Raw genomic sequence first — 26150 nt, forward strand, 5'->3', positions numbered from 1 at the left:
AGCTGGGCGCAATTCTGGACGTATTTTGCGACTATTTAACTGCAATGATAGGGTGTTTTTTGCTATTGCGGGATGCGCAAAAGCCAAAATGTCTACTTACTTTAGTAAGCCCAATCAGAGTTTGCCCGGAAACGTTAAAAAAAAAAGGTTCGGATTAAACCTGAAACTTTTTTGTTTGCGCGCCTAAAAATTCTCTAAAAACAAGCTTGACGACATTTTAAATATATTCTGCAACTAATCAAGTGTAATGAAAGGTTCTTTTGGCGTTTCTTGGATGCGCAGAGCCTAAAATTTAAACCAAGCGAAATAAGCTTCGAAAAAGGATTTGAAGAAAATGTTACCAAAAGTGTGTAGGATGAATCATAAAAATTTGGTGTTTGCGCTCTTGAAAACTATCCAAAACAAGCTGGGCGCAATTCTGGACGTATTTTGCGACTATTTAACTGCCATGATAGGGTGTTTTTTGCTATTGCGGGATGCGCAAAAGCCAAAATGTCTACTTACTTTAGTAAGCCCAATCAGAGTTTGCCCGGAAACGTTAAAAAAAAAAGGTTCGGATTAAACCTGAAACTTTTTTGTTTGCGCGCCTAAAAATTCTCTAAAAACAAGCTTGACGACATTTGAAATATATTCTGCAACTAATCAAGTGTAATGAAAGGTTCTTTTGGCGTTTCTTGGATGCGCAGAGCCTAAAATTTAAACCTAGCGAAATAAGCTTCGAAAAAGGATTTGAAGAAAATGTTACCAAAAGTGTGTAGGATGAATCATAAAAATTTGGTGTTTGCGCTCTTGAAAACTATCCAAAACAAGCTGGGCGCAATTCTGGATGTGTTTTGCGACTATTTAACTGCAATGATAGGGTGTTTTTTGCTATTGCGGGATGCGCAAAAGCCAAAATGTCTACTTACTTTAGTAAGCCCAATCAGAGTTTGCCCGGAAACGTTAAAAAAAAAAGGTTCGGATTAAACCTGAAACTTTTTTGTTTGCGCGCCTAAAAATTCTCTAAAAACAAGCTTGAGGACATTTTAAATATATTCTGCAACTAATCAAGTGTAATGAAAGGTTCTTTTGGCGTTTCTTGGATGCGCAGAGCCTAAAATTTAAACCTAGCGAAATAAGCTTCGAAAAAGGATTTGAAGAAAATGTTACCAAAAGTGTGTAGGATGAATCATAAAAATTTGGTGTTTGCGCTCTTGAAAACTATCCAAAACAAGCTGGGCGCAATTCTGGACGTATTTTGCGACTATTTAACTGCAATGATAGGGTGTTTTTTGCTATTGCGCGATGCGCAAAAGCCAAAATGTCTACTTACTTTAGTAAGCCCAATCAGAGTTTGCCCGGAAACGTTTAAAAAAAAACGTTCGGATTAAACCTGAAACTTTTTTGTTTGCGCGCCTAAAAATTCTCTAAAAACAAGCTTGAGGACATTTTAAATATATTCTGCAACTAATCAAGTGTAATGAAAGGTTCTTTTGGCGTTTCTTGGATGCGCAGAGCCTAAAATTTAAACATAGCGAAATAAGCTTCGAAAAAGGATTTGAAGAAAATGTTACCAAAAGTGTGTAGGATGAATCCTAAAAATTTCGTGTTTGCGCTCTTCAAAACTATCCAAAACAAGCTGGGCGCAATTCTGGACGTATTTTGCCACTATTTAACTGCAATGATAGGGTGTTTTTTGCTATTGCGGGATGCGCAAAAGCCAAAATTCCTACTTACTTTAGTAAGCCCAATAAGAGTTTGCCCGGAAACGTTAAAAAAAAAAGGTTCGGATTAAACCTGAAACTTTTTCGTTTGCGCGCCTAAAAATTCTCTAAAAACAAGCTTGAGGACATTTTAAATATATTCTGCAACTAATCAAGTGTAATGAAAGGTTCTTTTGGCGTTTCTTGGATGCGCAGAGCCTAAAATTTAAACCTAGCGAAATAAGCTTCGAAAAAGGATTTGAAGAAAATGTTACCAGAAGTGTGTAGGATGAATCCTAAAAATTTCGTGTTTGCGCTCTTCAAAACTATCCAAAACAAGCTGGGCGCAATTCTGGACGTATTTTGCCACTATTTAACTGCAATGATAGGGTGTTTTTTGCTATTGCGGGATGCGCAAAAGCCAAAATGTCTACTTACTTTAGTAAGCCCAATCAGAGTTTGCCCGGAAACGTTAAAAAAAAAAGGTTCGGATTAAACCTGAAACTTTTTTGTTTGCGCGCCTAAAAATTCTCTAAAAACAAGCTTGACGACATTTTAAATATATTCTGCAACTAATCAAGTGTAATGAAAGGTTCTTTTGGCGTTTCTTGGATGCGCAGAGCCTAAAATTTAAACCAAGCGAAATAAGCTTCGAAAAAGGATTTGAAGAAAATGTTACCAAAAGTGTGTAGGATGAATCATAAAAATTTGGTGTTTGCGCTCTTGAAAACTATCCAAAACAAGCTGGGCGCAATTCTGGACGTATTTTGCGACTATTTAACTGCCATGATAGGGTGTTTTTTGCTATTGCGGGATGCGCAAAAGCCAAAATGTCTACTTACTTTAGTAAGCCCAATCAGAGTTTGCCCGGAAACGTTAAAAAAAAAAGGTTCGGATTAAACCTGAAACTTTTTTGTTTGCGCGCCTAAAAATTCTCTAAAAACAAGCTTGACGACATTTGAAATATATTCTGCAACTAATCAAGTGTAATGAAAGGTTCTTTTGGCGTTTCTTGGATGCGCAGAGCCTAAAATTTAAACCTAGCGAAATAAGCTTCGAAAAAGGATTTGAAGAAAATGTTACCAAAAGTGTGTAGGATGAATCATAAAAATTTGGTGTTTGCGCTCTTGAAAACTATCCAAAACAAGCTGGGCGCAATTCTGGATGTGTTTTGCGACTATTTAACTGCAATGATAGGGTGTTTTTTGCTATTGCGGGATGCGCAAAAGCCAAAATGTCTACTTACTTTAGTAAGCCCAATCAGAGTTTGCCCGGAAACGTTAAAAAAAAAAGGTTCGGATTAAACCTGAAACTTTTTTGTTTGCGCGCCTAAAAATTCTCTAAAAACAAGCTTGAGGACATTTTAAATATATTCTGCAACTAATCAAGTGTAATGAAAGGTTCTTTTGGCGTTTCTTGGATGCGCAGAGCCTAAAATTTAAACCTAGCGAAATAAGCTTCGAAAAAGGATTTGAAGAAAATGTTACCAAAAGTGTGTAGGATGAATCATAAAAATTTGGTGTTTGCGCTCTTGAAAACTATCCAAAACAAGCTGGGCGCAATTCTGGATGTGTTTTGCGACTATTTAACTGCAATGATAGGGTGTTTTTTGCTATTGCGGGATGCGCAAAAGCCAAAATGTCTACTTACTTTAGTAAGCCCAATCAGAGTTTGCCCGGAAACGTTAAAAAAAAAAGGTTCGGATTAAACCTGAAACTTTTTTGTTTGCGCGCCTAAAAATTCTCTAAAAACAAGCTTGACGACATTTTAAATATATTCTGCAACTAATCAAGTGTAATGAAAGGTTCTTTTGGCGTTTCTTGGATGCGCAGAGCCTAAAATTTAAACATAGCGAAATAAGCTTCGAAAAAGGATTTGAAGAAAATGTTACCAAAAGTGTGTAGGATGAATCATAAAAATTTCGTGTTTGCGCTCTTGAAAACGATCCAAAACAAGCTGGGCGCAATTCCGGACGTATTTTGCGACTATTTAACTGCAATGATAGGGTGTTTTTTGCTATTGCGGGATGCGCAAAAGCCAAAATGTCTACTTACTTTAGTAAGCCCAATCAGAGTTTGCCCGTAAACCTTAAAAAAAAAAGGTTCGGATTAAACCTGAAACTTTTTTGTTTGCGCGCCTAAAAATTCTCTAAAAACAAGCTTGACGGCATTTGAAATATATTCTGCAACTAATCAAGTGTAATGAAAGGTTCTTTTGGCGTTTCTTGGATGCGCAGAGCCTAAAATTTAAACCTAGCGAAATAAGCTTCGAAAAAGGATTTGAAGAAAATGTTACCAAAAGTGTGTAGGATGAATCATAAAAATTTCGTGTTTGCGCTCTTGAAAACGATCCAAAACAAGCTGGGCGCAATTCCGGACGTATTTTGCGACTATTTAACTGCAATGATAGGGTGTTTTTTGCTATTGCGGGATGCGCAAAAGCCAAAATGTCTACTTACTTTAGTAAGCCCAATCAGAGTTTGCCCGTAAACCTTAAAAAAAAAAGGTTCGGATTAAACCTGAAACTTTTTTGTTTGCGCGCCTAAAAATTCTCTAAAAACAAGCTTGACGGCATTTGAAATATATTCTGCAACTAATCAAGTGTAATGAAAGGTTCTTTTGGCGTTTCTTGGATGCGCAGAGCCTAAAATTTAAACATAGCGAAATAAGCTTCGAAAAAGGATTTGAAGAAAATGTTACCAAAAGTGTGTAGGATGAATCATAAAAATTTCGTGTTTGCGCTCTTGAAAACGATCCAAAACAAGCTGGGCGCAATTCCGGACGTATTTTGCGACTATTTAACTGCAATGATAGGGTGTTTTTTGCTATTGCGGGATGCGCAAAAGCCAAAATGTCTACTTACTTTAGTAAGCCCAATCAGAGTTTGCCCGTAAACCTTAAAAAAAAAAGGTTCGGATTAAACCTGAAACTTTTTTGTTTGCGCGCCTAAAAATTCTCTAAAAACAAGCTTGACGGCATTTGAAATATATTCTGCAACTAATCAAGTGTAATGAAAGGTTCTTTTGGCGTTTCTTGGATGCGCAGAGCCTAAAATTTAAACATAGCGAAATAAGCTTCGAAAAAGGATTTGAAGAAAATGTTACCAAAAGTGTGTAGGATGAATCATAAAAATTTCGTGTTTGCGCTCTTGAAAACGATCCAAAACAAGCTGGGCGCAATTCCGGACGTATTTTGCGACTATTTAACTGCAATGATAGGGTGTTTTTTGCTATTGCGGGATGCGCAAAAGCCAAAATGTCTACTTACTTTAGTAAGCCCAATCAGAGTTTGCCCGTAAACCTTAAAAAAAAAAGGTTCGGATTAAACCTGAAACTTTTTTGTTTGCGCGCCTAAAAATTCTCTAAAAACAAGCTTGACGGCATTTGAAATATATTCTGCAACTAATCAAGTGTAATGAAAGGTTCTTTTGGCGTTTCTTGGATGCGCAGAGCCTAAAATTTAAACATAGCGAAATAAGCTTCGAAAAAGGATTTGAAGAAAATGTTACCAAAAGTGTGTAGGATGAATCATAAAAATTTCGTGTTTGCGCTCTTGAAAACGATCCAAAACAAGCTGGGCGCAATTCCGGACGTATTTTGCGACTATTTAACTGCAATGATAGGGTGTTTTTTGCTATTGCGGGATGCGCAAAAGCCAAAATGTCTACTTACTTTAGTAAGCCCAATCAGAGTTTGCCCGTAAACCTTAAAAAAAAAAGGTTCGGATTAAACCTGAAACTTTTTTGTTTGCGCGCCTAAAAATTCTCTAAAAACAAGCTTGACGGCATTTGAAATATATTCTGCAACTAATCAAGTGTAATGAAAGGTTCTTTTGGCGTTTCTTGGATGCGCAGAGCCTAAAATTTAAACATAGCGAAATAAGCTTCGAAAAAGGATTTGAAGAAAATGTTACCAAAAGTGTGTAGGATGAATCATAAAAATTTCGTGTTTGCGCTCTTGAAAACGATCCAAAACAAGCTGGGCGCAATTCCGGACGTATTTTGCGACTATTTAACTGCAATGATAGGGTGTTTTTTGCTATTGCGGGATGCGCAAAAGCCAAAATGTCTACTTACTTTAGTAAGCCCAATCAGAGTTTGCCCGTAAACCTTAAAAAAAAAGGTTCGGATTAAACCTGAAACTTTTTTGTTTGCGCGCCTAAAAATTCTCTAAAAACAAGCTTGACGGCATTTGAAATATATTCTGCAACTAATCAAGTGTAATGAAAGGTTCTTTTGGCGTTTCTTGGATGCGCAGAGCCTAAAATTTAAACATAGCGAAATAAGCTTCGAAAAAGGATTTGAAGAAAATGTTACCAAAAGTGTGTAGGATGAATCATAAAAATTTCGTGTTTGCGCTCTTGAAAACGATCCAAAACAAGCTGGGCGCAATTCCGGACGTATTTTGCGACTATTTAACTGCAATGATGGGGTGTTTTTTGCTATTGCGGGATGCGCAAAAGCCAAAATGTCTACTTACTTTAGTAAGCCCAATCAGAGTTTGCCCGTAAACCTTAAAAAAAAAAGGTTCGGATTAAACCTGAAACTTTTTTGTTTGCGCGCCTAAAAATTCTCTAAAAACAAGCTTGACGGCATTTGAAATATATTCTGCAACTAATCAAGTGTAATGAAAGGTTCTTTTGGCGTTTCTTGGATGCGCAGAGCCTAAAATTTAAACATAGCGAAATAAGCTTCGAAAAAGGATTTGAAGAAAATGTTACCAAAAGTGTGTAGGATGAATCATAAAAATTTCGTGTTTGCGCTCTTGAAAACGATCCAAAACAAGCTGGGCGCAATTCCGGACGTATTTTGCGACTATTTAACTGCAATGATAGGGTGTTTTTTGCTATTGCGGGATGCGCAAAAGCCAAAATGTCTACTTACTTTAGTAAGCCCAATCAGAGTTTGCCCGTAAACCTTAAAAAAAAAAGGTTCGGATTAAACCTGAAACTTTTTTGTTTGCGCGCCTAAAAATTCTCTAAAAACAAGCTTGACGGCATTTGAAATATATTCTGCAACTAATCAAGTGTAATGAAAGGTTCTTTTGGCGTTTCTTGGATGCGCAGAGCCTAAAATTTAAACATAGCGAAATAAGCTTCGAAAAAGGATTTGAAGAAAATGTTACCAAAAGTGTGTAGGATGAATCATAAAAATTTGGTGTTTGCGCTCTTGAAAACTATCCAAAACAAGCTGGGCGCAATTCTGGACGTATTTTGCGACTATTTAACTGCAATGATAGGGTGTTTTTTGCTATTGCGGGATGCGCAAAAGCCAAAATGTCTACTTACTTTAGTAAGCCCAATCAGAGTTTGCCCTAAAACGTTAAAAAAAAAGGTTCGGATTAAACATGAAACTTTTTTGTTTGCGCGCCTGGGTTAGGGTTAGGGTTAGGGTTAGGGTTAGGGTTAGGGTTAGGGTTAGGGTTAAAAGAAAACGCCTGCATTGCAGGCTAGGTTCAGTAGTTAACTAATAATCGGCGGTCAAACACTCTCTTTGACTCAACAAGAGATATATATTTGGAATAGTAGAACGAAAATCGTAAATAGATTGACACAGCAAAGGTACAGAAGGTTTTATCGGCAAAACAAGTCGCTTTCCACCGTTGTTCAACCGGTCAGTATAAAACATGGACTGCGGACTGCGGACCACGGACTGCGGACTGGGTATAAAATACGGACTAGGTATAAAATGCGTACTCCGGACTGAGTATAAAACACGGACTGGGTATAAAACGCGGACTACGGACTACGTAAATAAAAGCAGCTTTAGAAATGTAAAACTGAGAGTTATGGAGAGCGGACTAGCCAAAACAGTAGTCCAAGCCTTAACATTCCCTTGGCTGTTCACGTAGGGTTAGCTTCCCACGGAGATGGAAGGTTATGCCGGTACTCAAGGCAACTGAAATTTAACTCTGAATTTTATAAAAAGAAGGAGTTAGAAGAAATTTCAATTTGCAGTTTTAAACCAATAAGAAGCACCGATTTAAAAAAAAATAGTAGTCAGATCCGTAAAATTCTTATCGGATGCCACAATTCCGTATGAGGACTGAATGAAGAACTATGACAAGAAGGTCAATGTAGGGCATTCCGCGATTCACAAAAGCGGTATTTAGGGGGGAGGGCAAGGGGGGAGGGATTACTCACATACGTGAATAATAACCGAAATGAGTCATCCAACGTTATATTCCAAGCGATGATTATGATGACATGATTTACACCCTGTTCCTGATCCCCGGAGGGGGGTACTAATGGGAATTCTTGGTGGGGGGTGGTACCCGGTTCTCCGAATCCTGACCTTATTGCTGACCAAAAAATGTCATTTTCCACACCCATTTTCAGACCAGATCTCTAAAATCCATACCCATTTTCGGACCTGGCCTAATTTAGCCTGTTCCAGGCTCTCAGATAGTTGGGGAGACTCCCCATTTTTTTCCTGTTTTATTTTCGTGTTCGCGCTTTCTAAATTCAGAGGACCCAGCTATCTCGGAGCCTGGAACAGGTTAGGTCTAATTAGGCAGAAATTATGTCATCATTACCAAGTTAGAGCGGAAACAAAAAAATTCTCCAAATGCATTTCGAATTCGCATATTTCTATTTCGTTCTTATTCATTTGGAAGTGAAACGATAAATACGTCCATTCATGTACGCTCCCGTAGTTCCCTCGAAAACCATACCCGATTCCAGACCAAAACGGGCAAAGTGTTTTCAGACCAAAAAGGACCAAAACCCCTACCCTTCCCTTATATAATGGAGTACCCCCCTAATCCTGACCCCTTTCATGATTGTTAGAGACCGAGACAAGGTGTAACAATGGGTGAAGAAAATAGGATTTTGATCCGGCTCATGATTCAGAGAACCGGGTGGCACACCTCCACCAAGAATTTATAGGAGTATTTACAACTTTAACTCACGTGTCTTGCTATTTAGCGATCTTTTGATCTTATTTTTCCTTACCTAGAACCAATTAGCACCGTTTTTACGAAAGTAGTCCGTAGTCCGTGTTTTATACCCAGTCCACAGTCCGCAGTCCGCGTTTTATACCTAGTCCATGTTTTATACCTAGTCCGTATTTTATACCCAGTCCGTAGTCCGCAGTCCGCAGTCCATATTTTATACTGACTGGTTGTTCAACTGTCGCATCCCTGTTTGAACCTATGAGAACTGATAGAATCACGTGCGTTCGGAAGCTTGATAATATAGTATGAAGCGATGCATCATGGGATATATGAAATTCCCCTTTTTCCCCACCCCTATATTATCTCCAGTCCCGAAATGATCCCCATTTTTTTCGCGTCGAATCCGAAATGATCCCTAAGGTTAGGGTTAGGGCTACTATCCCTGAGGAAAAATGGGGACTACTCGTAGTGTAAGTTACGTTACATGTTACGTGAAGGTATTTTACTTGGATTTTTTATGGTGTTATATAATTGGTGTACCGTATATGAACGAGGGTTTATTACCAGTGCAGATAAAGCCGAGTAGCTCTGGGGGCCAAGCACATGATGATTTTCCACGTGAAGCATTCTACGTCTTGAAATGGCACTTTCGTTCAAGGTATGTATCTGAACAATCTCCTGAATCTCTGAAGTCATTCAAGCAGACAGTATATATATAGTTCTAATTGTGCTTCCTGTTTAGTTTTCTAACTTGCTAGGCACCGTCTATCGGCAAGGTAATATTGTTTTCAATGAGGATGGCGACTGTATTTTGAGTCCAGTAGGCAACAGAGTATCTGTCTTTGACCTTAAAAAGTAAGTGGTGTAAACATTTGTTATCAAGGATCTGGATAACCTTGCCTCAGTAATATTTCTGTACGGTTTTTTAAAATTAATGCACTGTTAAAGTTAACATGATGTTAGCTTAAGTTGATTTAACTCATTCTTATGTCAGGGTAGCTTATTGGAGCTACTAAGCCGGCTTATTGGACTTCAACTTTTTTGTTGCTGTTCGTTCTTGTTGTCGGCTGTGTTGTACGTTCAAGCTCCGAATAACTGAAGTTTTGTTACATGTATTGGCCCCTATAGATTGCAGGTCTCACTTACATTGGTGAGACCATCAAACCTTAGCACACATCTGTCTAAACACAAGAGGGCAACAAGAAATGGTGATGTCAACAATCACATTGTTGAACATCATTTACAGACAAAACATTGAATCGACTGGGACTCTATGACATGCATTATGTATTCTACAGACTACTATCAATGACTCACTTTAGAAAGCTGGTTTACTGACTTAATTGGAACAAATGCCACTGAATCACATTCAGCAGTTACCAGCACCATATAGGTGAATTATTGATGGCTCAAGCAAATCTGACTACCACAGAATGACTGGGCAACTGACAATTTGACTGTGAATAAACAACAGATAATCTGTGACAAAAGATGGATCAAAACTGACCAATCACAGTCTTCATAGTCAATAACATCTTGGCTTAACTGACAGATGACCAATAACATCATGACTTACTTTAGTAATTGACCAATCAGGTCAATAATCAGAGTTTAATACAAACAACTGACATAATACAACTCACTTTGACTCCGAAGATGGTTACCACACAGGTTGTTGAAACATCAGTCACTGTCAACAACAGTCGACCTATTCAGGACTATACTTGTCCAGACTATCATATCCCACCTACTTATGAAACTACAATATTATCGCCATTAGTAAACTGATCTGGTAATTGCTTGTCAATAGCTAGCTTGTAGAGTTACCATTAAGCTGCATAGACTTAGAAGACTGAATAAAACAAACAAATAAAGAAAGGAGTAATGTTTTAGGCATCCTAAAGTACTGATGAACAGTTAGGACTCAGATATTTCTAGCAACCACAATTTGCCATCTGTCCTGTTTGTACTATTATAAGTAACTCATGGGATTATTAACAATTGTTCCTCAAGCCTAAATGGGCTCTGAGTCAATAGCCCATTCAGCCTTTGGCCTCATGGGCTATTGACTCAGAGGCCATGAGGAAAACGTGATTCAGCCGCCATTGTTTTGGTTTTCAAAGCCGGCGCTTTTCGCTACTAGTGGGCTATAACATATAGCCTAGTAGTAGCTCAACCAATCAGAACACAGCATTGATAATAGACCACTAGTTGGCTTTTTCTAATGATAGATATGCGAGCATTACAGACATGATTAAAGACTTAGGGTGGAATACGCTGGAAATGAGAGGAAGACACTTTAGGTTAACACTTATGTACAAACTAATTCATTGTCTTGTTGATATAGATAGCCGAAAATATTTAATTCAACATTCCGGGAGACAAACGTGCCATATGCAAATAAGGACATATTTAAATGTTTGTATTTTCCGAGAACTATAGCTGACTGGAACTGCCTCCCTGGGGCCATTGTATCATCAACTTCATTGGAGTCTTTGAAATCTAATTTGTCAGCTTTTCTTAAGTAGTAGTTACATAGCAGGAGCCCATAACCCGGAGCGTTCAACTGCCATAAACTCGTGCAACGGCGTTTTTACAAGTGAGTTTATTTTTAGATAAGCTTTTCCCGCGAAAAATAACTGTCTCACGAGGTCAATTCCTGCATTTGATCGTCGTTTAGACTGTTAGTAGCTCGCTTGGACCTTTTCATAGTCAGCTATTTCGAAGATGATTTCGATTTAATTCCCTTTGCGTGAATTATGCGTTCTCGTCGATGAAGTAGACGTCCTGGCTAGGTTTTGTAAATCTTCTTCTGAACTGCTAGTTTCTGTGTAAATACTTAAAATGTCGTTTGAAGTACTGCCAGAAGACTCCTCTGAAGATTCCTCACGTGTGTCCGCTATGTTTTTTTTAAATGTGAAGGAGTTGTCCTAGTTACGTATTAAAAGTTTATCACTGATGATGCAATTGCTAGTGTTTGGCTTTTCAAAAGCAGTTCGTGGGGAAAAGCTTATCTAAAAATAAACCTACTTGTGAAAACGTCGTTGCATAGGCGCAGTATGGAAGTTAGACGCTCCGGGTTATGGGCTCCTGTACATAGTTACTGTTATTAAATTTTATATCATTATTTTATATTATTTTATGGTTGGTGTGATGTCTTAGCGATTTTTACCGACCTAATATATGTACATGCTGTAGATGTAGATGGAATGATGTATATGTTGTGGGTCAATTTTATCAGTGGTTTCAGTTTTTCTTTGTTTTAAACTCATTATACATTACCATACCCAAAAACAAAAGAAATGAAACGTCAAATGGAGGATAAAACTGAGCCAGAACATATAAAACGGAAAATTAGAGACTGTTTCAGAGTGGGATTGTGCTAGAATATTAATTTTGTATGGATCCTCTGAAACTGATAAGTTTGGTTGGAAAAGCAATAGTAGCTATATTGGAGTTAATCTTTTAGAATGTTGTCAGATTTTTCGACTGTGCGCTGTTCCTTCAACAATTGCCAGTTTTGATCTGCAACTGTAGCAGGAATGCATAACAGCATTCGTTCAAAATAAATCATGCACCGCTTCTTTGGGAAGACTCAATAAAAGAAATATCCTTGATGATACAACGTGCAAAGAAAGTAGTGTCTGATAGCCCGCAGGCTAGTGGATTTTGCTATCGGGCTAGAGAATTCTGTTTTTAACTTGCCCGATGGGCAAGTGATGTTTTTCGAGGAATTCAAATAACAGAAGAACTGTGAAATCAATTCTGCTCATCAAAAAGCTTTTGGGGCTAGTTGAAATGATGTCTGGGCTAGTAAATGCTAGCTTCATGCAGCTTGCCCGAATGGCAAGCTGTAAAAATGATATTCTTTGCACTGTGTGATATATGGTGGCCATTCAACAAATGTTACTCCTCAATTTGATGGACCAGGCTAACTGATGTGGGCCTGCAACTTGATTGTGACCCCACATAATGCGAGGTTTACATAAAATATTTTAATTTTCATGTTCTTTTTGTTGTATTAGTAACAGATCATGGACTCTACCTTTTGAAAACCATAAGAATATTTCAAGAATTAGTTTGTGTCCAGATGGCATGATACTCGTTGCAGTTGATGAAGGTTTGTATGGCAGAATTTGGTAGCACGTAAGTGATAATAAGACATTTGGTACAAACACAGTGGCCTGCATTTATGTTTCATAAGCAAAGCTCATCCTATTGTTGCTCAGGTGGTGGCAGAATTAAGGGGGGAGTATTTATAACACTGATAAAACACTAACATTTATTTCTTTACATGGTTTGGTAATATTATTATGTGTTTAAGATAGCAAGGACACTTCTCTCTTGTTGCAGATGGAAGGTGCATTGTAGCCAATCTTAAGAGGAAAACTGTTCTTCATCAGTTTAACTTCAAAAAGCCAGTTTTTGATTTAAAATTTTGTCCAAATGGAAGGTAAGTAAAACAGCTGAATACCAGTATATTGTTCTCTTTGGCGTTCAGAGCTGTGTTTTGTAACAAAGTCTTCTATACTTTCATGGAGGTTACTAGGAAACACTGAATATATGTTAGTTATTAACTCTGGAGGGTTGCAGATATGTAGGTACAGATGCAGTGTCTTATTAACTCATTATTGTGTCACAGCTTTAAATGGACCTTTGAAGATTTTTTTGGCAAAAGTGAATAATTGTGATATGCCCAAAGATTGCCAAATACTGCCATGCTGCTAGTAGCCTGAGATCATGCCCTCTCCCTATTATCCCTTTATGTCTCTCACGGGAAGAGGACATGATACATTTCTTTGTCAGATCACATGTAAAAATAAAGCCAGAATCTGGACTTTTTTCTAATTGGATAGGAAACAATACAGATGATTTGCGCTGTTCCGATTGGCCAAAATGCCGCCATCCGTTAGTTTTTGTTGATTTCAGTCTGCATTTTTGCTTGCGTAATGAGCAGTGAATACACACGCGAGTTCGTTATGAAATTTCTGCCGGCTCAGTTTTCTTGAATTTTTAGAATGCCTAAATAGAAGTTTCATCCATTGAAATATTTTCCATCTCATCGTATACTGAAAAGTTGCAGTCAAAACTTCACCGATCATTTGAATGCAATTTGATACCGGCTACAAGTTACAGAAGCGACAAACGGGTTCGGCTTTTCAAATAATCAATTCATGAATGGAATCGTGACCTGGTTTGACTGTAATTCCTCCTTCAGAAATCTGCGAACTATCCTGAGCGATCTTCGCTTTCTCAACACCTTTCAGTTCGTGAAATATGGTGCTTCAGCGTAATTTTCTTTTTCACTGCTTTCGGCACAGAACGAAGTCAACAAGCTTTAACCAGTAAATTTTTTATTATTTGTAGCTGTTAAATAGAGGTACGGCAGCTCCAGCTAGCAGTATTTCATCACAAAAACAACACATTTAAATTTTTTTTAGGAATCGAACCGCCATCTGAACATGGATGTACTTAAAAATTTTCTTTTCCCTAAAATTGATTTCAAAAGAGACATTATTCGCGCCAGAATTTGATTCCTGTATGGTAAACGCTTATTGGCTAATAACATGACAGGTAACGGAGACGTTAGATTATGTAAATTACGGGGCGGTTGACGGCTTGTTAAATGAATGTATCAGGCGTTATTTTTTTCCCTCTCAAGCCAAAGAAGCAAACCAAAAAATAAAAATAAAAATAACACCTGATCTCAGGTTATGCTGCTAGCAGAGACCTGTTCCCTGGTATTCTTGCCTGCCAAATACCAGGAAAAAGAGGCTTCTGCTAGCAGGGAAATTGCCAAGCTGACAGGTTGGTTTGAGGATTTCATCAGGTAGAGCATTTTAGAGCAAGAAAAGAAGAAATTAAAGTGGTGTGGCATCTTTGTCAAATATCACCCAAAAGCCATCTTAAATCACTCAAAAGTAAAAGGGACAACGAGGATGTTGTATAGTTCAAGTGTGACTTAATGATTTTTTGACCCTTAGGCATTGATTATTGGTATATCTCTGCTAGATACATTGCAGTTACTTATGGAAAGCATGTGCAGGTTTGGCATGCTCCTGCCCACAGCAAAGAGTTTGCACCATTTTCTGTTCATAGAACATATACTGGTCTCTATGATGAAACTGTTTGTATTGACTGGTCATCAGACTCCAGGTTAGTACATCATGATATATATGACCCTAAATGATGAGGTTGAGAAGCTACAAATATTTTATATATGATATCTTAGTATTCTAAAGTTATTAGGCCTTCAGTCGTCAAGTGTCAATTAAAACGTGAGCAGCTTACAAAGAAATTTCAAATTTCATGACTGCAGTGTATTTTAACTTAAGTTGGCAAAGAATATATCTGAGCATTAAGCCTAAGGTGACTGCAAACCACCCGACTTGCCTCAAGCAAGCAAATTTGAAGTATAAAGGAGTGTTTTAATGTTGTGAGTTGATTCTTGTTAGTGTTCAAATTTATGTTCAATTTTTGCAGGTTTTTTGTGGTGGGAAGCAGAGACATGACAAGTCGCATCTTTTCGTTATTTCCAATAAATGGTTTTCTTCCAGTCACCTTGTCTGGCCACCGGAATACTGTAATAGGATGTTATTTTGTTCAAAACTCTTTGGATGTATCCTTGTTAACTGCCACTTGTGTGATGTACTTGTGAAGGTGGTCGTTATAGAAATTTAAGGCAAATTGTGTTTATATCTAGAAATTTTTTTGTTTATTGTGGGTGACAAAACGAGCCTGCTTCAATAAGCTTTAAACTCCAGTGGCAATTTAAGCTGTTTCATTGTGTTGTATTGCATATCAGTGGCCTTTGGTCATTGTACACGGATTGAATATTCGATTGAAAAATAAGACTTTGTGCATGACTGTACACACTCATTACTGTTTCAATATATAATGTATCTTTAATTGCTGGCGAATACAAACGTCTCCTCTCTCCTTACCATTCGGGGAGCAGCTGCGAATAAAATCGTTAAATTAAATATGTCTTGTTTTCTGTTTTGTTCAATCCATTTTTCATGATCTGCAGTGACTCCTTTTGTTGACTCTGTAACTAAAGGGCATTCACCTACATTTGAAAGGAGTTTCACCTCCACTTCCTAGCCAATGGCTACTGCTAGTCTAGAAATTTTGAGAGGCAATAGTACAAGCTATGAGTGCCTTTACATTTAATTCAGTACATTTGTCTTAACATCATTGAATCAGATATATAGTGTGAGTCAGGATGGTGTTTTACTTTGCTGGAAATGCAATACTTGGCTGGAGAGTGTGCACCTTGCTGAACTTTACCCCAGTCAGGAAGGTAAATAATTATTTCAAAAGTAGGTTGAGTTTGATCGTCCGGGTGAACGTAGTCCTGAATAGGACTGTTGTTGTTGACAGTACGTGACTGACGTTTTGACAACCTGTGCGGTAGTCATCTTCAGAATCAAAGTGAGTTCTATCACGTCAGTTGAAGGTATTATCCTCTGGTTATTGATCTGATTGGTCAATTACGTTGCGATGTTATTGGTCGTCTGTCAGTTAAGCCGTGATGTTATTGGCTATGAAGACTCGTTATCAGTAATTGGTGTGTTTCGATCCTTCTATTGTCACAGTTAAACAGTCGTCTATTGTTAGTCAAATTGTCATTCCCTCGTAGTTGAAGTTTTACTTGATCTCGTCAATAAGTCGTTTGTACAGCAGTGGTAACTGTTAGCTACGATTCAGTGGCGTTTGTTCTAAGTTAGTAAACCAGCTTTCTAAAGTAAGACGTTGATAGAGTAAAGTAGTACTTTACTATTATATGAAGTTCCATTTATATTATAGAAATTAATTTTTTTTGGAATTGCTATTCTTTTCCAGATAGTGAAAATCCAGTTAAGTGGAAGAAGCTCTTCAAGTAAGTAGTAAAGTAACTGTCTGTCTGCAGAGACCTTTTTGAGCTGTCTAAAGTGTTTTTTTCTTTGTTTCACTCCAGCTAAGTGCTGAGCTCTACTTATGATCATTTGCCATTAGTTATTTGTTTGGTCCATTGATCTTTAAAAACCAGGCATTTTTACAAGCAAGAAAGTCCTGCCCAGCTGACAACCAGTGCCTTCCATAAATCAGCATCTCTCCTTATTGCTGGATTTTCAAGTGGTGTGTTCACATTGCATGAAGTACCAGACTTTGTTCTTATCCATTCATTAAGGTATTCATTAATTTTTTTCACTAATTTCTTCTGTTGAGTTGAATTTCCATCCTATACACCAACGAACTATTTTAGTAGAAAATAATCAATTAAAATGAGTGTATTGTGTTTGTCCAGCATATCACAACAGACAATCAAAACAGTGGCAGTGAACCCTAGTGGGGAGTGGCTGGCATTTGGTTGTAGTAACTTAGGACAGTTGTTGGTGTGGGAGTGGCAAAGTGAAACATATGTACTAAAACAGCAAGGTCACTACTATGACATGAACACTATTTGCTATTCCCAAGATGGAAATTATGTGGCAACTGGTGGAGATGATTGCAAGGTTAGTATCTACTGCTAACTTTGTGGTTCTCTAAATGATACATAAATAAAATTTATAACATTGTGACTATTTCTCTGAAAAACCTTGGTATTTGATATATTTGCTCTGGTTTTATTAGGTGAAATCAGGCCAAAGGTGCTATTTGTTTAGTGGGGTAGGCTGTTTACATTCTTATATCAGACCTGAAAGGAAGAAGAAGACTAAAGAACTAAAGCAGACATAAGTGCTGGCTGTTGTTAGTAAAGAAAACAATTTTTTTGTTTTTGTCACACATATTACATGAACAGGGTGGTAACAGAAAAGTGGCAGAGACAGGAAAGATTGAGCAAATAGCTAGAACTGCTATGTTGAGCTTATGAAAAAGCCACTGTATTGATTCCAAGGACCTCATCAACAACTGGATATGTGCTGAGCAGGAAGATGTGGTTTCAAATCCTGAGGTCTGTAAAAAACTGACATCTGCAAATGGTTACACATTCTAGTCTTCTCAGCTGGAGATGATTCATCTAAAGCCTCATCTCACAACCCTGTGCTTAATGAAGAGTATAGGATGGGTACCCCAAAAATGCCCTGAGAGGAGTGGTTACTGACAATTTACTTTGTACATGAACAATTTACAATAATTACTTCTCAAATGCAAGTTTATCACAAAAAGGTTACAAGAAAACACTGCAGTTGACTGAATAGTTTACTTTCTTGAACTTTCAGGTCAAGCTGTGGAATGTGATGTCTGGTTTCTGTTTTGTAACATTCAGTGAACATACATGTTCGGTGACAGGTGTTATATTCACACCCAACAGTCAAGTTGTTTTGAGTTGTTCCCTGGATGGTACTGTTAGGGCATTTGACCTGAAAAGGTACAAAACTCCATCACTTTTTCTTACAAACTTGGATGTAGGGCTACCCGCTCTCTGACTCAGTTACGTAGACTGACATTATTTAAGTTTAATTAATTTAAATTAATCCATTAAAAACAGACCTGAACAGTGCATTTGGTGGAACTTGTAGGGAACATAAGAACCATGCTAGCTAGTCTACCCAATAATATATAAATTCACCAAGATTACTAAACATCAGGAGAAAACAATCATGTTATTTTCATCTTTCCAGGTACAGAAATTTCCGTACCTTTACTTCTCCTCATCCTGTCCAGTTCTCATGTTTAACTGTTGATAGCAGTGGAGAGGTGGTCTGCTCTGGTTCACTTGATACATTTGAAGTTTTTGTTTGGTCTATGAAAACAGGAAGACTTCTTGAGGTAGCTTGCAGTTCTAAACGTTTTTATTCCAGCAACCTACAAATTGTCTAATTGCCAAAAAACTGATGCTCTGAAGTTTCTAAGGAATTTTCTTTGAAAAATTATCTTTGTCATGCATATTTTACTTGCATCCCGAGAACCAGTAGAAGTCGTTTGACCTGTTGGATATGTTATGATGTACCACTGAACGTAACTAAACAATATCATAATTTGGGAACAACAAAATGATCTCTTGCAGGCTTATTGGTTACTAGACAATGGAAATCATGTAGTGTTTTTTTCTTTTTCTCTGCTCATCGTGAATGTCACGTCTGGCTCAAATTAATTGAGTTAAGCACTCTTTAGACAAGCAGTCGCTTGTTACTATGATAAATGTATTAATCTTCAGTAAACTGTTCTACTGTTTCACTGTCTGGAGTAATACCTCTTGAACAAATTTAAGCAAGTTACAGGCAGTCCAAAAATTTGCCTGTCATATTGTAAGTGGAAAAAGGAAATTCGACCACATAGCTCTAGCTTAATGAGCTTCTCTACTACCAAGGTTAGCATTAGGGTGAGGGTTAGGGTTAGCCTGCAGAACAAGAAATTCTCAAATGATCAAAATTCCTCTTTTTAGAACAACTAACGGCCAAACATATTTTTATTATAGAACAGTCACCTAACGATAATCAGTGAGCCATTTTAAACGTTGTCTTAAGTTAAGCCTCATACGTAATTTTTGTCCCTATATTTGATTAGAATTGACTTGTGCTATGTGCAGGCTTCTTTCTTAGACTCGTTTTATTCTTCTTATTGTATTTTGCAATATTTTTGCTTAATCTATTTTTTAGTTTTTATTGATGATTTATTCTAATTAAATAGTTCAAACTGTAATGTCATGTATATTTTAGTTTTTATTATTACCTCTGAAAATCCTCCATGGGGAAGTGGTAATAAAGTGTGTATGTATGGTTCGTACACAAAGTTTTCCACGAATTATTGTTTGAAATTTTAAACCCCATTGTATTGTACCTTTGCAATAAGACCACTATTCACTTATATGAACATTTATACGTCATTTCGATGATGTATGAGAGTTTACACAATGGAAAAGTGTTGTCAATATTGTTAAATATCATGTGTAAGCTAGATCGTGGTGTTTTGCTTTTGCAGGTACTTGCTGGACACGAGGGACCTATTTCTGGACTAGTGTTCAGTTCTTCTCAGCCACTTTTGGTCTCAGGCTCATGGGACAAAACTGTTAGACTGTGGAACATGTTTGACAGCAAAGTAACATGGGAAACACTAAATGTGGGATCTGAGGGTTTGTTAATCTGTCTTCTTTTCATACTTTTGAAAGTAATCATGTTGCTATGCATACAGCATCGTGTAGAAACTGAGTCCGATATTAACCAACCTCCTGGTGTCAGTAGCCTGCTTAGCAAGCGTTTCCAGGCTATGGTGTCAGCTATTGGAAATTTGGATAGTACAAGCTTTCCACTGAATAAAATGCTGTCCAGAGGTTATACACCAGCTGGAGATTTATTCACTTTGTAGCAATAGCTAATAGCCAGTGTTAAGACTGAGTTCATGGATGTTCAGTTATCGTCGTCATCTTCATTAGGGACCTTAACCAACGACAACGACGACGGAAGTAAAGACGTCGCTAAAGAAAATTGCGTTCTTTCAGACTTTATCGCGTCTATTTGGACCCGCTTTATATGTCAGGAGTTGAATTCATAAGGACTTTATCCAGGTTCAAAAAGAGAAAGGAGAATTCGTCTTCGTATGTCCACGTCCTCCATAAAACGTCGCATGGAGGTTTTACGTCTTAAGGTGATGTTACACGAGACGATTCACAACGACGATTCTTAGCGCAACACTGTGTTGCAACATTGTTGCAACGTTGTTTCGAATGGTTACAACATTGTTCCAGCACTGCAACGCTGTGTTGCGCGAAAAATCGTCGTTGCGAATCGTCCCGTGTAACATCACCTTTAGTCGTGCAGTGGACGTCAAAGAAATGTACTAAAAAGCGTAATGCACGTACAGAGCTGTTGTTTTGCTTATAAAACCAGTTGTTGTTTGAAGTTGTCGTTGTGGTCGTCGTCGTAGTTGCTTAAGCTCCCTAATATCCTGCCCCTCGTCTCCTCCTTCAAAGCCAAGTGGCTTGTGGGGCATTATTAAGCTTTTCCATTCCCGTCTCTCCCAGTTGGAAGCTTTTAAAAAGACCTGACTTCTTCCTCTACAGTCCTTCTCCAGATGGATTTGGGACAACTACTTTTTCTTGTACTCTTTAGTGCCCTTTAAGAGGGCTGTAAATATGTTAGTAGATATGGTAGTGGTTTCCCCTTGAAGTATGTGACCATTCCAGCCCCATCGTCTTTCAAGAACAGCCCTAGTCCTCCTGCTTGGTCAGTTGAAAGAGCTCGTAGCACTCTTAGTAAAACGTTGTACTTAAGAAGTTAAGTCGAAATCAAGAGCTGGCATATCAATACGATGTCAAGAAGGGTCGTCTGCTGACAGTCAAGGGGAATTGACTTTATATTTAACGGAATCCAAACTCCAAAAGTAACAACTCCAAATTCATCTATGGTGATCACTATCAATTTGCATGGGAGAACGTATATTTTTTCAGTTATTTTGGTGTTTGATTTCTTTCTTCTATATTCTATGATACGAGTTTACAACTTGGGCTAAAATTGGTGGTGCAATACTCAGTGCACTTACGATTATAAAGAAATATGGGGGTTAAACTGACCTGCATTACTTTAGTGTTGGCAGTGACCGTACGTCCTGACGGCTTGGAGGTGGCAGCAGCATCACTGGATGGACAGATAAGTTTCTTTGATGTAAGAACAGGTTTACAAACTGCATCAGTGGAAGGACGAAGGGACCTTGCTCCTGGAAGGCGGAGCTCAGATAAGATAACTGCTCAGACCATGCTTTCATCAAAGTAAGTATCAGGTTAACTATTCTCAGCAAGTTGTTGATGGTAGACGTAAAAAAGTTTCTGCGTAAATGTTCTTGTTGTTCAACCAGTTTTCCTCTTACAAACCCATTTTAACACGAGCCGTCATAAACAGAACTAAGAGTGCATTTTTTTTTCTTTTCTCCTTGCTCTCTCCATTTCCCCCTCCTCTTCATAGTGTAATGATTTGGGGCTTATCGGACGGCACGCAACAAACCTCGCGTTCTGGCCATAATTTTCGCTAGACGCGATTAAATCCAACTAGATATGGGGATGTATAAAAGTGCTCATTTATTGGAGTCTTATCTGTTTTGTCTCTTATTAAGGTGTTTTACCAGTTTGTGCTACACTGCTGATGGAAAATGTGTTTTAGCTGGTGGAAGATCCAAATTTGTTTGTATTTATCACGTGCAACAGCAGGTGAGTGTAGCTTCCGATTGTAGATTAAATATACAATGATGAGCTCGTAACTGAAGGGTTCTATAAAGTTTGGTAGAGTAGAAGGAAAGAAAGGCCTCAAGTATCTTAACTTCTTGTATTAGTAGTTGCCGAGTAGAAATATAGAGTCAAACCCCCTTTAGAAGAAGGCCAAAAGGTAAAGTGTCCGCCGCATTATCTGAGACAGAGTGGTATCCTCAGTCTTCATAGAGGTAAGAAATACATTAAGTTTTCTTTTTTTTGGTATCAAAAGAATTGTCCGTAAGGTGAAGAGGGTGCCAAAATTTCTCTTAGCTTAATATGTGAGTAAGGACCAGTTTAGGATTGTTAATTGATTATTGACAAAGATGAGTCGAACTTTCCTTTTCCTATTCTAAGATACTCTTTTTCACCTTATTTAGGTCCTGATTAAACGGTTTGAGATTTCAAAAAACTTGTCTTGTGATGGAATGAAGGTAATCGTATGCCTACCTTTTTCCCCAAAATTTCCAAATTACCCTGTTTCTTGTTGCCTTGGTGAAGTACTGGTCACCGGTGGATGTCTAATAGGGTTGCTCTATGACTTTTTTTTCAGGAATTTCTTCACAGTGGTAATATGACAGATGCAGGACCACAGGACCAAATTGATGATAATGTAAATGATCAGGAATCAGTGTCCCTTCCTGGGGTGTTACATGGTAAGCCAGCCATGAGGGAGGGGGGGGGGGGGGGCACCAACCAAGTAAATTAATTTGTGGTCTTTTGTTTTGTTGTTTGTTGTTGTATTATGATGGCCACTCGCTAAGTTGTCAAGTAATTTTAATTAGCACTCAGTAAGCTTGCGAAAAACACTTTCTGTTGATGTGGTATTCATACAGTAGGAAACTTAAAATAAGTCACCGGTACCATGCAATGTTTTTTTGGTGTGTTATTACTGTCGCAGGTGATATGAGTTCCAGGAGAACCCAGCCAGAAATTCGAGTCAAATCTCTACAGTTCTCACCAACAGGTAACGATATTTTGATTGACAGACTTCCGGTGCAATCTCGTTTTTGTTACTGGTGATCCGGCCCCAGTATTATTGCTATCGAGGCGTCTCGGCAATAGTGGAAGGTAGTGAGAATATTTCTCGCTATGGAGGCATCCTAAATTGTTTGGACAGGAGAATGTGTTAAATTAAAAGGTTGTGTTCTTTGCTTCGTGAAATTTTCTTGTCCTCAGCTAGAAGAAAGTTTTTAAAACTGTATTAAACTGATTTAATCAGCAGTGGATGTTTTTTGTTTGTAGGCCGGTCATGGGCTGCTGCTAGTACTGAAGGACTTTTGGTTTATTCACTGGAGTCTGATATTGTTTTTGATCCATTTCAACTGGACTGTGATGTGACTCCTGAGAGGACATTACAAGCCAGTAGCGACAACGAACACACAAAAGCACTAATAATGAGTTTGAGACTGAATGAGCCACACCTGATTTGTCAAGTTATGGAGGCTGTTAAACCATTTGACAGTCAGTATTGAGTTAACGAAACACCTTTATACAGTAGATCCACGTACTATCTTACCAACACTAGCGTGCATAATAAAAGTTACAAACGGCACAGAAGTATACGATGATTTAGCGCTGCAGTTGCAGGCAAGTTTTATTGAGGGAGATCATTAAGTATGATCCCGCCCAGGGTTTACAGCTATCTATACAATCTCGACAATTGTGCCGTACTGTCTCCACCCTTAGGTGACAACATCCTTCTTGCAAAGACCATATGGATTACTGTCAACAGTTTCTTTATCTCTTCTGAAAGAATGTATTCCACTTCAGCTCATAGATTGTACGTACTTTGGAGCTAGGCTGGAGCTTGGTTTCTGAGAGATGTTATGTTTGTTTGAAAATAACTCTTTTCTTTTAGTAAATTAAATTGCTGAATATATAGTTTCAGCTTTGAATCTTCAATGGGTCGCTTTAATTTACATTAAAAAGAATAGTTCTCCATGAGTCGCAGCTGCAAATAGAATTTCGTTGAATTTTTAGGGTTTGTACGAGTGATCTTCTCTATTGGTTATGATAATATTTCCACAAAAATACATCAATTTAACGTATAGACCTTAAACGGAAAATAGCAACGTTTTTTCTCTTTGTTATCCATTAGTTCCCTTGGTGGTACAGTCACTGAAAGATCCTTATATTGAACTTGTGTTGAAGTTTGTCGCGCTACAACTGGAAACGTCACGTCATCTTCATTTTTACCTGTTGTGGTGTCAACAGATTTTAAGTGCGCATGGTCAACAGTTAAAAGCACTGTCCAACAAACTGTTAGTCGTCTTACGCAGTTTACAGAAGGGCCTTACCAAACAGCAGGAAGACCTTGGCAAAATGTAAGTTAGTCGGTCCAAAGAAATGCCGTATACATAGACTGCTAAACTGAATTGTAACTGTCCCTTTACTACTTGCCGTGTCTGGCTCTGAAAAAAGAAAGGTATTTAGCTCTGCCTTGTTAAGCTACTGGCCGAAGCACAGAAGAGACAGCTAACCCAAACATGTCGGACTGTAATTTAGCTATTCAGTTAGGTAGTGTAAGTGGCTTGTCAGTCGAGTCAAACCTAGCTGAGGTAGCAATTAAAAAAGAAGTCCGGCGATTTGCCCAGCGGCGCGTTTCTCTTTTTAGCCCTTCCGGGCCACATGAGGAATTGTAGATATTGATAAGTGGATGCCCAGATTTGCGAGAGACTTGCAAACGTGCAGTTTTCATTTTTATTGTCGTTTCGGATTGAGTTGTTTAAAAAGTTGGAATTTAATAGCTGTGCGGGGATAATAAGTAGTATAAACTAAATCTTTGCGGCTTTTCTGTTGCAGCTGCTTGAGCAATGCTTACAGTCTCAGCTATATCACATCACTTGCTGATCTACTCAGTACAGCCCATAATAATGAGAACTCTGACGTCATGGGTACGGCATCGCCTGTGCCGTTTGATAACAAGGACATGTCGTTATGGTATGTGCGGCCCTAAATAAATGTTGTTATAAGAAGTCATGAGCCGGAGACACGAATGGACGTTATTGTCCACGCAAAGTGTCTCGGGAATTCTTTGCACCCATTTGTTATTCTCACACGTCTTGAGACTGGAGATCTTTCAATGTTCAATATTTGCTCAGAACGCTTCTCAGGGCCCTTGGGTGGGCAGTTCTGTAGGCAATCGCCTTGGAAGGAACGGTTTACCTGCCAGTGTGACACCAGAGGTTTCACAGAAGAACTAAACCGAAAAGTGGGTTAAATAAGAATCAACTAAATACTCTAGTGATGCAACTTCTCAAATAGCAAATAATTGAGCAAAAAATTTAAAGCAAAAATTCGAAAAAACTTTTTGCTAATTTATAGCATATACCAACCATACATCGTGAATTTCGGCAGCCAAAGCGTGCATGACCCAATTCACCGCTCGGTTCTGTGGGATTTTTCCCTCCTTCCAATCCCCATCCCTCGTTTTAAATTCCTCTGTCATTTCTAAATTTAGCTTGTTCGAAAGATTCAAAATAAAGAAAAAATATCTTACATTCACAGATCAGCAAAATGTGAAAATGGTGAAATGTGACAGTTGTTAGAACTCTTCGAGATTTGAACCCAACAAGACAAGTTACTGAGTACATACAGCAAGTCAGCGAATGGTTATGCTGTCTTCATAGCACTCCGATTGGCTTGCTCGTAAATGAGCGATTCACTTTAGAGTAAACCAATAATGCCTTCCGTTTTTGATTTAGTGTAAAAAGCAGGATTTTACTAAGACCTTTGTCGTCGCTGGACTGCTTTACATATAAATCCGACGAGTAATAACTCTGTCAGTGAAGAGGGATTACGCCAATATTCAAACAATTTCATTCTGTTTTTTTCTTCCATGTAAATATCTTTAATGAAAAACTTGAATTAAACATCTGAAATTATACTCCAGAGTATTCGATTTTCTCAACGTCAAAGGTATGCAAGTTTAACCTTTTGTATTCATGAGTCTGTATTTCAAAACTTACTTTCCATGTAGCCTGCGTACTGTCGCTGGCAGTTTCGATGGAGCGTGGTGAACATATAAGGGAAAAGTGCAGGAGGAGGCGTATCAAATTAACATGGCTGTGCGTTATTTCCGCTCCTTCCTTACTTCTCTTTTCGTTACTTGTTCTTTCGTCAGTACTTCCTATTTTTTATAGTTTTTGTTATTTGCTTTAGGGCCTGTTTACATGGAGGTGGGGAACCCCAGGTAGGTGAGGTAACTCGCTTAGGTGGGGTAACCCGCCTGTCCATTTAATCTCTCATTTTAATTTGATCACGTTTACATGATAGGTGGGGTGACCCGCAAAGGCGGGTAGCCCGGTCTACCAGACCGGGTTACCCTCTCAGCCGGGGTCAAATTTTGCCATGTAAACGTTTAAGGTGGGGTAACCAGCCTGGCCGGGGTCGGATTCGTAATGCATCC

At 38.3% G+C, this 26150-nt stretch overlaps 1 protein-coding gene across 1 annotated transcript; it reads left to right on the top strand.

Annotated features, from left to right (window-relative positions):
• The first annotated feature begins 9200 nt into the window (after window positions 1-9200).
• LOC140947763 (periodic tryptophan protein 2 homolog) lies at window positions 9201-25572 on the top strand. The gene is made up of 22 exons (XM_073396946.1): window positions 9201-9232; window positions 9317-9429; window positions 12600-12694; window positions 12928-13027; window positions 14587-14730; window positions 15058-15193; window positions 15781-15877; window positions 16420-16456; window positions 16607-16747; window positions 16865-17072; window positions 17781-17929; window positions 18183-18330; window positions 19483-19633; window positions 21085-21265; window positions 21607-21700; window positions 22120-22173; window positions 22293-22395; window positions 22641-22706; window positions 22985-23203; window positions 23841-24066; window positions 24545-24682; window positions 25250-25572. Coding segments are annotated over exons 1-22 (2619 nt in total). The 5' UTR covers window positions 9201-9214; the 3' UTR covers window positions 25251-25572.
• Window positions 25573-26150: the final 578 nt, after the last annotated feature.

Source organism: Porites lutea, chromosome 9 (assembly GCF_958299795.1).
Source record: "Porites lutea chromosome 9, jaPorLute2.1, whole genome shotgun sequence".
NCBI classification, from domain to species: Eukaryota; Metazoa; Cnidaria; class Anthozoa; order Scleractinia; family Poritidae; genus Porites; species Porites lutea.

Coding starts and splice junctions, on each gene's coding strand:
- LOC140947763 (XM_073396946.1), top strand. Junction 12,695..12,927: donor ACTCGTTGCAGTTGATGAAG/GTTTGTATGGCA, acceptor CTCTTGTTGCAG/ATGGAAGGTGCATTGTAGCC. Junction 15,878..16,419: donor ACTTTACCCCAGTCAGGAAG/GTAAATAATTAT, acceptor ATTCTTTTCCAG/ATAGTGAAAATCCAGTTAAG.